Genomic DNA, 13,286 nt, shown 5'->3' with positions numbered 1-13,286 from the left:
ATTTTGTTCTGTCAAGATATTACCTGAGTTGTCTGTACACATCCAAGGTATGGAGTATCCTTTCTCCCTCATTCTTGGATTCAGAAAATAAAACAGGGAGGTGGATAGTTTGGTTTAAAGTAAATTCAGATACTACTGTGGGCATAAAAGAAGGATTCGTTTTCAAAGAAACACTGTCTCTATAGAAAATTAGGTAGGGTCACCATAAGTGCTTGCAATCAGATACTCTTCTTGCAGAGGTCAGACCAATCAGTAAAACAGTGGTCCATGTTAAGAACCTCAAGTCAATCTGATGAACTGGTTCAAACAGAGCAAGTGTTAGCTTCTATAACACAAAACGTAGATCCCAAAGAGGCGCCATTTTTTTCTTGGATGTCTCTTTTCCAAAACCCCTTTCAAAAACATTTTTACATGAGAATGCATTGAATCAGGTGGATCTATAGGCAGACATGCTGAAATGGCTGACAAATGCCTTAATGGAGAAATAAGATAGACCAGAGAAACACTTGCCCTGAATTAAGAGCCTATTATTTAGGCAGTCAATTGAAGTTGATTGTGGTTGGATATATCAAATACCACTGTTCTTCTGTGAGTAGATCCATTCCCACGAATTGCCCCTCATCATTTCCAAAAGAAGGGAGAAACACTTTTGCCTGGGTCAGAAGGCAGTCACCTAAATGATCTTGGCAGGATTCCTTCTAAATGTTCAGAAATACCCCGGATATCAGTGGAAATGGTAGAAAAGCATACAGGAACATTCCTGTTCAAGGAAAGGAAAAGGCATCTGTCTTCCAGGACTTCTTGCATGGAATCCTGGAGCAGAATCTTGTCAATTGATTCTTCAGAGAGGAGACAAAGAGGTCTACTTGAGGAATTCCCCACAGATAGATCAAATCTTGAAAGATCCCCTGATTTAGTTTCCATCCATGAGGGTCTGACTTGTCCTGCTCAGCCTGACTGCCACACATTTGTGCTCTGACAGGATGTAGGATATCTGTAGAGTGAGACTGAGCTGTAAAGCTACAACCCAAGCCAACATGGCTAATCTGCAAAGGGGGTGAGACCTCGTTACCCCTTGCTTGTTGATGTACCACATGACTGTGTTATTGTCTATAACAACTTGAAGTGGTCCAGAAAAACATAGATAATTCAGAGAGTTGAGTGCCTTGATTACAACAATCATATCTTTCACATTTATGTGCTTGTGATGTACTTAGTGTCCCCACAAATTGCACTTTTATCCCCTCTGAAACTGTTTCCCAAACAGAATCCAAAGTATCTGTGGTGACTCACTGCTTTGGAGCAGGGGGCTGAAGGGAAGGGAAGGCCTAGACTTAGGGAAATTTGCTGTCTCTGTAAAGTAATTTCTCTTCGGATTTGAAAAGATAATTGGTGTTGGTGTTTGGACCAAAAAGATATAAGACACCACTGTATGTTTCTCATGTGCAATCTTGCCAGGGGTATTTGAATTATAGATGCCGGGAAACCCAAGATCTTGTGGTATTCCCTTGCAGGGATAAACGTCTGAGTAAAAAAAAAAAACAGAAATAGTCTTACATATAGATGTATTTTTTTTCCTGTGGAAGAAAAGCTCTTTGAAATGAGGTGTCTAGAAGACACCTCAAAACACAGTCCTGTCTGATGGAGTCAAAAAAGACTTTTGAATGTTCTCTTGGAATCCCAGCTTGTGTAAGTGAACTTTCACACAAGAGAGAGAGAGAGAGAGAGAGACTTGACACTAAATATGGAAAAATGTGGATACACTGTCACCTGCAATGAGATATAACTGGAGAAAGACAGATTGTGACTCCCCCTGGTTCATTGGATAGTCCAACTGGCAAGGCAGAGCACTGATTACATGATTTGGGCACATAAAACCTTAAGAAAAGCCTGAAATGTGGATGAATAGGAATGCAATTATAAGCATCTTTTAAATCTAGTGTTACCAAAAAAAAAAAACTTGATCTGACAGCATTTTGAACTTGGGCACTATCACAAACTGGTTTAGGAAAGAAAAATACAGAACTGGTCTCCAGGTGTTTTCTTTCTTTGGCACCAAACACATCCTTGAATGAAAACCTTTCCCAAACTGGGAATGAGGAACTGGTTCTTTTACTCCTTGAAACAACATAGATTGAAGGGCAGGAGGAAGTAGATGACCGTGGTCTGGTGGATGAGGAATTACTCACTGAAAAGGAGGAACTACCACACATGTGATCTGCAACTTTGCTGAATGATCTTCAGAACCCATTCATCTGAAACTATCTATTGTCAAAGAGAGAAGTGGAGATTCAGACTCTCTGGAAGGGGAAGGGACTGTCATGGTGGGAGGGGGGACATTGTCCATTAAATAGCCATTCTGACTTGTTAAACTGCCCTTTGTTTTTTGGGTGGGGATGCAGCTTTCTTTTTGGAACCCCCTTGCCATTACTTGTCAAATGTCTGTTTACCAGCATTTTGCTAAGACTATTTATTTTATTTCTTGCCAAAATTGTATGGGGGGGGGGGTAGAGAATCCCTTGGAAAATTTGGAAAAGAAAGGCTGAACAATCTGAGAAATTCCCAAATCAGTTTACTCCATTCATCATATTTCTTAATAACTTCTGCAGTAGAGAGACCAAAAACTAAATCACTATCCAAAGGAGAATTTAAAAATCTCATTTTCCATAGAAAAAATAGTTTTCAACTATTTTTAACAATTTTTAAACTGACAGGAAAAAGTGTGCTCCCTATTAAAAGTACAGCTAACTTTCAAGACAGTCCTTTAAAACACTTCTTCTTTTAGCTTTTCCTGTTAGGTTTTACCACAGCTTCTTCTCCTTTTGGCTATTCCCATTAGGGGTTGCCACAGTAGAACAAAAGCCAGTAGAATGAATGGCAGCGGAGTTTTTATGGTGTCGAGTTACCAGCTTGGCACCCAACCTTCCACAGAAAGCACATACATGCACAACTAAGGGCAATTTAGAGTGTCCAATCCACCTACAGCATATCTTTGGGATGTGGGAGGAAATCTACATGACTGCAAAGAGGAAATGCAGACTCCACACAGAAGGCATCCTAGTTGAGGATCAAACGGGAAAATCTCTTGATGGGAAGTGGCAACCCTAACCGCTGCACCACCATGGCCTCCCTGCAATCTAGTAAAACACAAATCCCTAAAAGAATAAAAAATTTCCTAACCAAAAAAAATAGAATTAAACAATAAATGTTTAAATGTGCAAGGTGTTTCTCCAAAGGAAACTTATCTGCCCAGCGGTGGAATGATCGTCTGTTTGGCATCAAGAATGCACTGCAGGCCTTAGTTCCAGCTGCCTAATGGTTTGAGTCTGTGAAGGTTCCTGAAGCTTTGGATGCAGTCCAGCTACTATATTCTTAGCAAGACAAAACTTATAGCTAAGGCTACTGCAATAATGGTCAATATGATGAACACTCTGCATTTTGTTTGACATATTTTTCCCTATTTCCATTGCTTATGCTCTCCTTTTTTGGTCACTTTCTAAGGCCTCCACAGACAGTCATTCTACTTTTCAGTTTTTTTTTCGGTTTTAAAGATTTTGATGCAAACTCCTGGACAATATAACAAACATCACTCTATTGTTCATTAGGGAGTCTATTCACCAGCTCTAATCCCTTAAATCTATTTTTCACACACCCACTACATATTCACTTGGAATATCATGAAGCTCATGTCTCACTGGCCAATTTAAATGAAAATGAGTTACTGACAAGTAATCTTTCTACTTTTTGTAAAATAAGACAGTGGTTGTCTCCATCTGCAGATTGAGTTAAGAGGTGACATATTTTTAGTTGCTACATTTATCGAGTGGGTATTAGTAGAGGAACTAGGATGAATTTCTTGGCATCCATGTCTCATACACAATAATGCCTTGATTTGTTATGCATAAGAACAAAAAATGTGGCAGAATGAAGAATCTAATAACTTTGAAGGCCATTAGTTCTGCAGAGGGGTACTTTATTTCTGCCCACACTTTTCCTGACGGTGCTTTGTGGTTTATCAGTATATATATATATATATATATATATATATATATATATATATATATATATAAAATGGTTTACTATGAGAATGTCAAAGTGCACAAAAAAATCCATTCACATCTGAGAATGAGATGTGCAAAATTCGGCATATCAATTAGTACAGAATGTCGAAGTGCATGTACCAACAAATTCAAATTCACACTTTCGACATTCTGTGAAGCAAATCACTACTGCATACCATGTAATGTCACCTTTTTGCAAGGGGGCTACACCCACCACACACCCTGCAGAAAATATATTCCAAATACAAAATTGCACTACAGTGGGGAAAAGGGTACTTTTCCAATCCCCACTGGTACTACGATCTGTAGTCAGAATTCTGTTGTCATATGTGCGAATGCACAATGGTATTTGCTTAACTGCACACTTGCAAAAGTGCCAGTTGGCGAAATTGGGAATCAACCAACTTTGATTCGACATTTCCATTTTCATCCAACCTGTACTCGTAAATGTCATAGTAAACCGAATATAATAGGTATATATATATATATATATATATATATATATATATATATATATATATATATATATATATTTATATATATATATATATATATATATATATATATATATATATATATATATAAAGAGAGTGGAAGAGAGACAAATCTTGATGAGTGGATGAGGAATAGGAAATACACCCCAGGGATCACTTCTGTGGCTCTGCTCAACAGGGGCACAGGAAATTAACTTTCTTGGGTGGCATAAGCCAGGAAACCTTGTTAGCTAGGCTTACTTAGGCCCTTGGGCCAATAGCCTAGTACCTACCTATGAACATATGACTATCCAAACCACTTTAAACAAGTTATGTAGATATGTCCTTCTCATGGAAACAAACACCCACCACTGCAAGCTACATAAGGGCATAAACTGACTGCTCATAAACTGCAGAGTCACCCCTTTATTTAGTGCTGTACTTTTCAAAAGAATCAGTCAATGCCAGTGCCATCCACTAAGGTCAAAACTACAACTTAGACAGTTTAAATACTCACTCAGGGACAAACACAAAGGATCCCTTTACCTAGGTAGACCCCAACTAAAAACAACAATAGGAAAAAGGGCCTTCTCTAAATTAAGCCCACCTCTTTACAACCATCTCCCTCCAGAAGTAAGACAGCAACCAGCCTTCAAGCTTTCAGGAAAGAACTTGAAGACCATCTAATAAAGGTGTCAACCTCTACTTGTTTCCATGACAATGGCAAGAAAACTCGCTGCTCTACATTACTTATGTAATGAACACAATCCACGTTGTTCAAAACTGCTGATTGCCTCTGTTAATCAGACATTACATAAATAAAGTAAATATTTGTTTTTAATTGCTATTTATTTCATTGATCAGTGTAAATCTTGATCTTCCTTGTGTACATCATGTACTGAAATATTTGTATTGCTGTTTATCTGTTTTTTTGATCTGATACTCACAGAAAACACTCATATGCCAACCTGGGCAGAAATCAATGGATTTATTCAAAAATGTTTAACAGGCAGACAGGCAGACCTCATATGTGCAGATTGAGGTTTGGGATTTTTGGGTTATGTAGGAAAGGAGAAACCCTAGCTGGACAGACCAACTGTGATATCATAGGAGTTTGCAAAACCAACCTCCCTGTTGTCATGGAAACAAAGTCAGATTTCCCTTGAGGCATGCCTTGGCTAAATGCAGAACCCTAATTGAAGCATCCAGAGTAGATGGGCCAAAGTAAACACTCACTCCTGCCCCCCAATTAACTTCTCCAATGAACCATTCACTGAACTCATGTCACCTGTTTCATTGTCAGACTCCATCTCAGACAATTCTATTTTATTATTATATATTTTATTAAGTCTGTCTTTTTCCCCAAGGCTGTCATTGCAAGCATTCTTTTCTGTATTAATGAAAAAGTGTGCTGTCCACAAACATGTACTGCCTGGGATTGGGATTATATTCTGAAAGATGGTGGAAAATTATAAATATTTTTACTACATCCAGTATCATAGCTACACGTATGCTTGAATTGATGCAGGTAAAGTACAGCTACCAAATTTGCTCCATAACGTAAACCAAAATCTGTGAACTAATGAAAAATCCCTTATTTGTCGAGTAGTTGCAAATGATGGTTCCCTCTTTCTTGACCTTTCCTTGGATCATTATAGCAATGGACAATTTCAAGCCACTAGGAAAGCAGCCGTAAAGGTACTGGAGAGTAGTTGTGATAAGGAAAATATGAAAGTGATGAATAATGTGCCAACAGGAAATGGAGATTGAATGAATTTAAGTAAGACTAGATGAATAAGGTTTACTGTTTCCCTGTTCTACCTTAGAGTAGGCTTGGAAACTAATTTTCCTCGTATTTACTTTCTTGTTTAATAGTAAACAATTTTCCCACCAACAACATCTGTTTTTTTTATATCACCCACTCAAAATTAATTTTATTCATACTCAGAACTGAAATTCAACATGTACATACCATTTAACATTTCTGCAGGCTTTCTTTGTAGAGCAGTAAATATATATTTTCTGATATGATATCATAATTTTGCAGGCAGACAGCTTTAGGATATGCAAGTTTCATTGGTCGAATTGGAAATTCAGTTGCTCCATTAATCCTGCTGCTGGAAGACATCTGGTTTTATTTACCTTCTATTATATTCAGTGTAGTGCCCATTATCTGTGGGACAACTGCATTCCTGCTGAGAGAAACAACAAATACTCACCTGCCAGAGACGATTGATGATATAGAGCATAGAGGGTAAGTGTAGATCAATATGTATGTACACCTTTAAGAAACTTTCTAGGGGCTTGCACAAGTGTATAAATACTGAGCACGTGCAAGCCTGACTGCCATTTTGTAGCTAGCTGTTGAGATGTAAGGATGTATGTCTGTGTAGTCTGTCATTTAATCAGTTTGTTTATATTTTGTACTGCTGCTATAAATCCTGATGTGTTTCTACATAATAAATCATATAAATGAACAACTCCGCCTATTTGTCTTTACTTGTGAAACAAGACAAATGATAGTAAGTATTCAAAAATACTGGAACAAAGTATATTTGTGCCTATACAATAATATTTATTTCATAGAGCATACAATCTTGTAGTTGCAGTGTGTAACCTTTAGCAATTATATTTAATACAAATGTTCAAGATTTAGTATGATTCTAAAGTTGAAGTCCAGCAAAAGATTTATATTGCGGTGTGTAGAATATTTGGTGCTGAATGATCTTAAGGTCAGCACCAAGAAAGTACTCATGAACAGTAGTGTGATTTTTTTTTCAGTAATGCAAAAATAAGACAGTATTATAGCGATTCATTTTTGAAAACATTATAAAGTTATAAAGTTGAGATCATATTAGTTAATATAAATGCTATTCATTTACTCTGTCAGTCAATATTTGTAAATGTTCCTTGGCAAATATAAAAGTTTATGATGAAATTAACATTTTCCTGATTAAAAACAATGTTACAGGGAAAAAAAGATGTGCAGCTAGTTGTTGCTTCTTACCTGCTTGTTTTTTTTTTCTTCAACACTAAATTTGTTTCCACATCATTGCCTGTAATTCTACTTACTGTATTCACATAGAGTTTTTGTCAACGTCAAATGTATAGTAATGAAATAGACTAGAGAAATTGTTACACTGTCACTATAAATGAAAAATGTTAGGAATTTCAAAATTAGAATATAGATTTTAACCAATGTAAATACTAGCTTACTAATTTGGGAGTGAAAAAATTATTTGGAGAGTATTGTTTGCTTTTATTTGATCTCAGCAAAGAATAAAATGAAGAAACAGACTTTGCATCACTGTGAATGCTAAAACTTAGGTTCATAGGTTCATAGGTTCATACTATGCTATCTGCCCTAGGGCATTTATAAGCCTAACCAGAATGTGTTTGGCTTTCGCCACCCATTTTAAATTTATTTTGCTATGCCCTTTTTCGAGGTTAGTATACTGTGCCTCTGTCTAACAGTGACACAGAAGTGATACCCGGGGTAAACCTATGATGTCTCATCCACTCATCAAGATTCCTCTTGAAGAGAGTCAATGAGGGACTCTGCCTAACCTGGACTGGGATTTTATTCCAGAGTGAAGGGAGCCTATGGGTTATGAATCTGTCCCTCCAGCATGTCCTATTTATTTCAGTGCTGAGGTTCAAGTCTCTCGAGTGCGTAGCTCGATGGGATTTGGATTTCCTGAGGTGCAGCATGTCCATTAATTCCGGGTTGGACATGGCTTTATACGTCAGGCACAGATCGCCTCTGAACAGGCGGTATGCCACTGAGTAGAGCTGGAGTTTCTTTAACCGGGCAGCATATGGCATCTGTTTGAGCCCTTTGATCCTCTTGGTGAGGTACTTTTGGGGTCTTTCCAGTTGCTGCAAGTGTCTGGTAAGGTACATCCCAAAAGGGGCATTGTACTCAATTATGGGCCTGAGGAGGGATGAGTAAAGAGACACGATGACCTCCCCTGATCTAGATGTGAATCCCTTCATGATTAGATGGGCTATATAAAATGTTTTTCTAACCACTTTGGCCACGTGATTGTCAAATGAGAGATTGCTATCAACTTGGGTCCCCAGGTCCCTAATTACTTCTTCTGTACTTAATGGATTACCACCTATGTGGTAATTTGTGGGCACTTTGTTTTTGCCAAAGGGGATGACTATACACTTTTTGGCATTTAGCTTGAGGCCATGGCTCTGGCACCAGTTGTCTGTTTCTATGAGGCCCTCTTGGAGGATGCTTGTGTCGGCTGGAGAGTCGATTATGGCACCCAGTTTGCAGTCATCTGCGAACTTGGTCAGCCACAGTCCTTCCGTGTTGGCCTATACCTCCAAGAAATATATACTGAACAAGAGAGGTCCCAGGACTGAGCCTTGTGGGACACCACTTGTAACTGGTTTGGAGTCTGACATGGCACCAGCAATTCTAACCATGTGGGTTCTGTCCTTGAGCCAGTTTGCAATCCATCTAGTGACATAGGGGTTTATATTTAACCTGGTGAGCCTATCTATAATGCCCGAGTGGGGTATTGTATCGAAGGCTTTTGCGAGGTCCAGGTAAGCTGTGTGGACCACTTTCCCCTCGTCAATGACCTTGGTGACTGTTTCAAAGAAATCAACCAGGTTTAAGAGGCAGGATCTGCCTTTAACAAAGCCGAACTGGGTAGGATCCAGTGTCTGTAGGTCCCCAATATCTTTATTTATGAGGTCCATGATGATCCTTTCCATAGCTTTGCAGACCAAGCTAGTCAGGCTTATGGGGCGATAGTTTCCAGGATCCGTTGAGGCACCACCTTTATGAAGAGGGACCACTGTTGCTGTACGCCACTCTTTGGACACATATCCTGTAGTAAGGCTGAGATTGAACAGTAGTTTTATGTTTGGGTTTAGCTCTTCTTGGAGTTCATGTAGGACGCAGCCCGGGACACCGTCTGGTCCCATTGATGCTGTGTTTTTTGCTTTGGAGAGGGCGGCTCTTACCTGAGCATCTGAGATGTCAGGGGGGCAGCATTCTGCTGGGATAGATATTTTCCCTTTTGGTGGGGGGGGGGGGTTTGCGCTGAACCTGTCAGCTAGGATGTTGGCAATGTCTGTGGGTTCAGTGTATTTTTTGTCATTTTGGACTAATTCTGAGCATATCTAGGAATTACCACCCAGGTTCCTAACATAACTAAAGAAAGCCTTGTGATTATCCTTAGTATTCTGTGCAATTTTTCTCTCAAAGCTGGCCTTAGACAATTTTATGAGTGCCCGTAGTTTTTTGCTAATACTGATCAGTGATGCCTTCCCTTTTTGGGATTTTGCTCTATCATTTAGTAACTTCCTCCTTCTATTGTATAGTTTGTTTATGGCTGGGGTCCACCAGACAGGATGTCTGCCTTTGGAGGATTGGGTCTTGGTTTTATTTGGGATCGCATGATCCATGCATTCCTGAAGGTGTTCATAGAATGCGTTTATAAAGGATTCTGCGGTCTGGGCCGTATTTTCCACAGGCCCGGGGGCTTTGAAGGATTCCACCTCGGTTTTGAGGAGTGTGAAATTTGCTTTAGAGAAGTTTTTCACTGTGGTTTTCTGGGCAGGGGTGGGGTCGGGATGTGAATATCCAGTGAGATTAGTTTATGGTCTGATCTTACCAGTGAGGGATACACTTCTGGTCTGGAGCAGAGAGTCCCCATGTTGGTGATGATCAGGTCCAGTATGTTTTCCCCTCTTGTGGGAGTGGTAACAAGTTGTTCCATAGCATTTGAGTTTATAAATTCTAGGAAACTTTGGGCTAGGGTGTTGGAGCTAGAGTAATGCTCCCAGTCTATGTTTGGGTAGTTGAAGTTGCCCAATATAATGGTGTTTGGAAAGACCTTCATATTTCCCAGTGTTCTCAGAAAGGCCAAGTGGGGTTCCTGGGTTTGGGAGGGTGGACTGTAGCAGGCTATAAACTGGAAGGCAGTTTTACCCACTGTTAGTTGCACATGGATAGTCTCTGATGCTTCGTGCTGTGCCACCAACCTGGAGGTGTGGGTATGTTTGATGAATATCGATACTCCCCCTCCTTTTGTGGTTTGGTCCAAGTTTTGGGGCCAAAAAGCATGGTATGAGGTATAACCTGGTAGTGCTGGGGTGCTCTCGGGAGCCCTGAACCAGGTTTCTGTTACTGCACAGATATCGATGTTCTCCATGCTAAGGAGAGTTTTGAGTGCGTGCATCTTGAGGTTTAGAGTTCTGGCGTTGAGTAGCATTACTCTTAGTTTTGTTTGCTGATTTACATCAGTACCTGCAAGATGATTTCACTGATATATCCAAGTGTAAAAAAGATTGCAGTTTGTATACGTCTGTTGCCTTGACCTTTGCTGGTACAAAATAGGAAAAACAGACCAACAACATCAGGAAAAGCAAAATTTTAATTCACTAATTCAGAGTAAAAATTCAAAAAGCTTTCAGTTTCTAAAACACCCTTCCTCAGTAAGATACTGAAGAAGGGTATATTTTGCACCCAAAAACGTTGTGGATTTTTATTGTGCCATCATTAAAAACAAAATCAAAACTCCAAGAATGCTAAAACTTCCACTGAGTGACCTCTCAGAGGCACATGGGATATATGCAAATTATCCTTATGAACATCAGGTGTTTCAGCTAATTGGCTGTTCTGAATGCCCATGACTTGTTTCGTTTTTTTAATGGACAATTTCAGACCAATAAAGCCAAACCCAGCTAGCTGTGGATATGCATATTTCAGCCTTGTTATGAACTAGTCAGCATAGAACAAGCAGAGTGTTTGACTAAGCAATAGAAACACAGAGCTATTATACCCAGCTGATGTCCATTATCAATAGTCATAGTGATAATATCAATGTTTGACCTTTGCTGGTCACATTGAAACACTCTGTGGTTCCATACAAAATTTCACTCAAGCTAAGACAGCATTAAATGCTGAGCTAGAATCTTCATGCATAGAAATATTGCATTAATGGGCATGTATAACGTTATATTATTGTATACCATTTAAAGAAACAGAAGGCAAGAAGCTAGTTAGAATTATGAACCTACATTTGTGGGGGGAGAGCCACCCACTCAAAACCTGTTATGTGAAAAGATTAAAGAACACAAAAATCATGACAAGGATGCAAAGGCTTAAGAGGTGAAGGAACTACAAATAGTAGTTGTAAAAGCATAACGTGCTTGCAAATATATCTGCTTGGTGACATTTCTACTCAGTATTCTCAAAGCATGAGAGAAAGGAAACAGCACAAAAAATCCAGATTAATACTGATAGTGGGAGAAAAGAGTTATTCAAGCCCTTTACCAGAAGAAAAATGTTTGTCACAATTCTTGAAACTGAAAGTAGATGAGCTAAGGGGACGAGATGTGAATTCTAAAGGAAATAACCATGGTATGAGCTGGAAGAGCCACACACTATTTGGTCATTCATTTCCAACAACACACTTTCTTATTGCACAGGGATGGGCACAAGGAAATCAACCCATCCTGGACAGAGCACCAGACTGTCACGCACCCACACATACACATTGACTTGCAGAGTGGACACATGTACCTACAGGCAGTTTGGAGAATGCCAGTTCAACTACTAGATGTCTTTGCGAAGTGGGAGGAAAGTGGAGAACCAGGAGAAACCCCATGCTGTAGCTTCACTACTTGTTGCACCACTGTACCACTTACCACTGCATTATATCCTTAGCATATCAAGAAAAAGTTGATGAGTACCTTTGGAGCAGAGAACGGCAAGAATATGAAAGTATTGAAGCTACAGACAGACAGAAAAATGAGCTGTATTTCATCTCATAAGAAACAAAGCAGTGGAATAATGTGTGAGGGAAATAAATGACGAACATTTAGAATGCTTTAAGGCAATATATCCAAGAAAGCATAGATTTTACAGCTAATGACTGTGTCGGACATCTCTGGAAAGTTTTGTTTGAGTCAGTGACCAAATGAGTATAGTATAAATGTACTATGCACATAGTCTGCCTATAGTTTAGCATTATTTACTACAGAAATTAGTCAGAACTGGAACATTTGCAAAGTAGCGGCTTTGTAAAAGGATGGATAGAAAATAAAATAAATAAACCAACAGTGTTGCAAATAACATTGACACTAGAAGGGTTCCATCAAAATCAGCTGTATGATTTGCCCTGACTATTACACTCAAAAGTAATTTTCAGAGGGTTTGGAAGGAAAAGTACGTCTCTGCAAGCTACACAAATATCTGCAACAGAGTTCATATATGAAATGGAAAATGTATAATGTCACTTAGAAAAATGGAGCGATGAATAAATGCAGGAAAAGATAAATGTAATGCAAAAAGTTGTAAAGTAATATATATTGTGGGGCAGGGATGCCATATGCAGTGCATAGTGAAGCATTTAGTTGCAATAATGAAACGAGATTTGGAGGAAATAATATTACTTGATGTAATGCTGGGAATTCAGCATGAGAAAGAATCGAGGACAGGGTTTTTCTGGAATAAACAAATGAATGCATTACCATTAGAAAACAGAAAGTTTATTTGTATTTCTTTGGATAGTGGCAGAGAATACTTGTGAAATATCATGCATTTCGGAAGATCTTAACTACCACAGCAAACAGCTTTAGGTGTGAAAACAGGAATGTTTGAAGGTCTGCACCTAAAAGCCTTGTGAAAAGAATTTAAAATATCTTAACATGTTTGCTCTTAATGGAATGTTGGGTGTGGAAGAGAATGGAAGAGACAAAACAGAAATTTCAAAATACCTCA

General features: G+C 38.9%; 1 protein-coding gene across 2 annotated transcripts in view; it reads left to right on the top strand.

The window, feature by feature from the left end:
- Nucleotides 1–13,286, top strand: part of LOC122792629 (solute carrier family 22 member 7-like) — a 590,546-nt gene that overhangs the window by 535,862 nt on the left and 41,398 nt on the right. The window contains exon 9 of one of the 2 annotated variants that reach the window (XM_044060279.1): nucleotides 6,582–6,788. The exons of the other annotated variant lie outside the window; for it this stretch is intronic. Within the exon in view, the coding sequence (XP_043916214.1) occupies nucleotides 6,582–6,788 (207 nt within the window). The remainder of the gene's footprint in view (nucleotides 1–6,581; nucleotides 6,789–13,286) is intronic. 2 annotated transcript variants of the gene reach the window in all.

The sequence above is a fragment of the Protopterus annectens genome, chromosome 1.part0 (genome assembly GCF_019279795.1).
Source record: "Protopterus annectens isolate FY-2018-M chromosome 1.part0, PAN1.0, whole genome shotgun sequence".
NCBI lineage: Eukaryota > Metazoa > Chordata > Ceratodontiformes > Protopteridae > Protopterus > Protopterus annectens.
The sequence above is the reverse complement of the archived record's forward strand: the minus strand, read 5'-3'. Positions and strand labels throughout refer to the sequence as shown.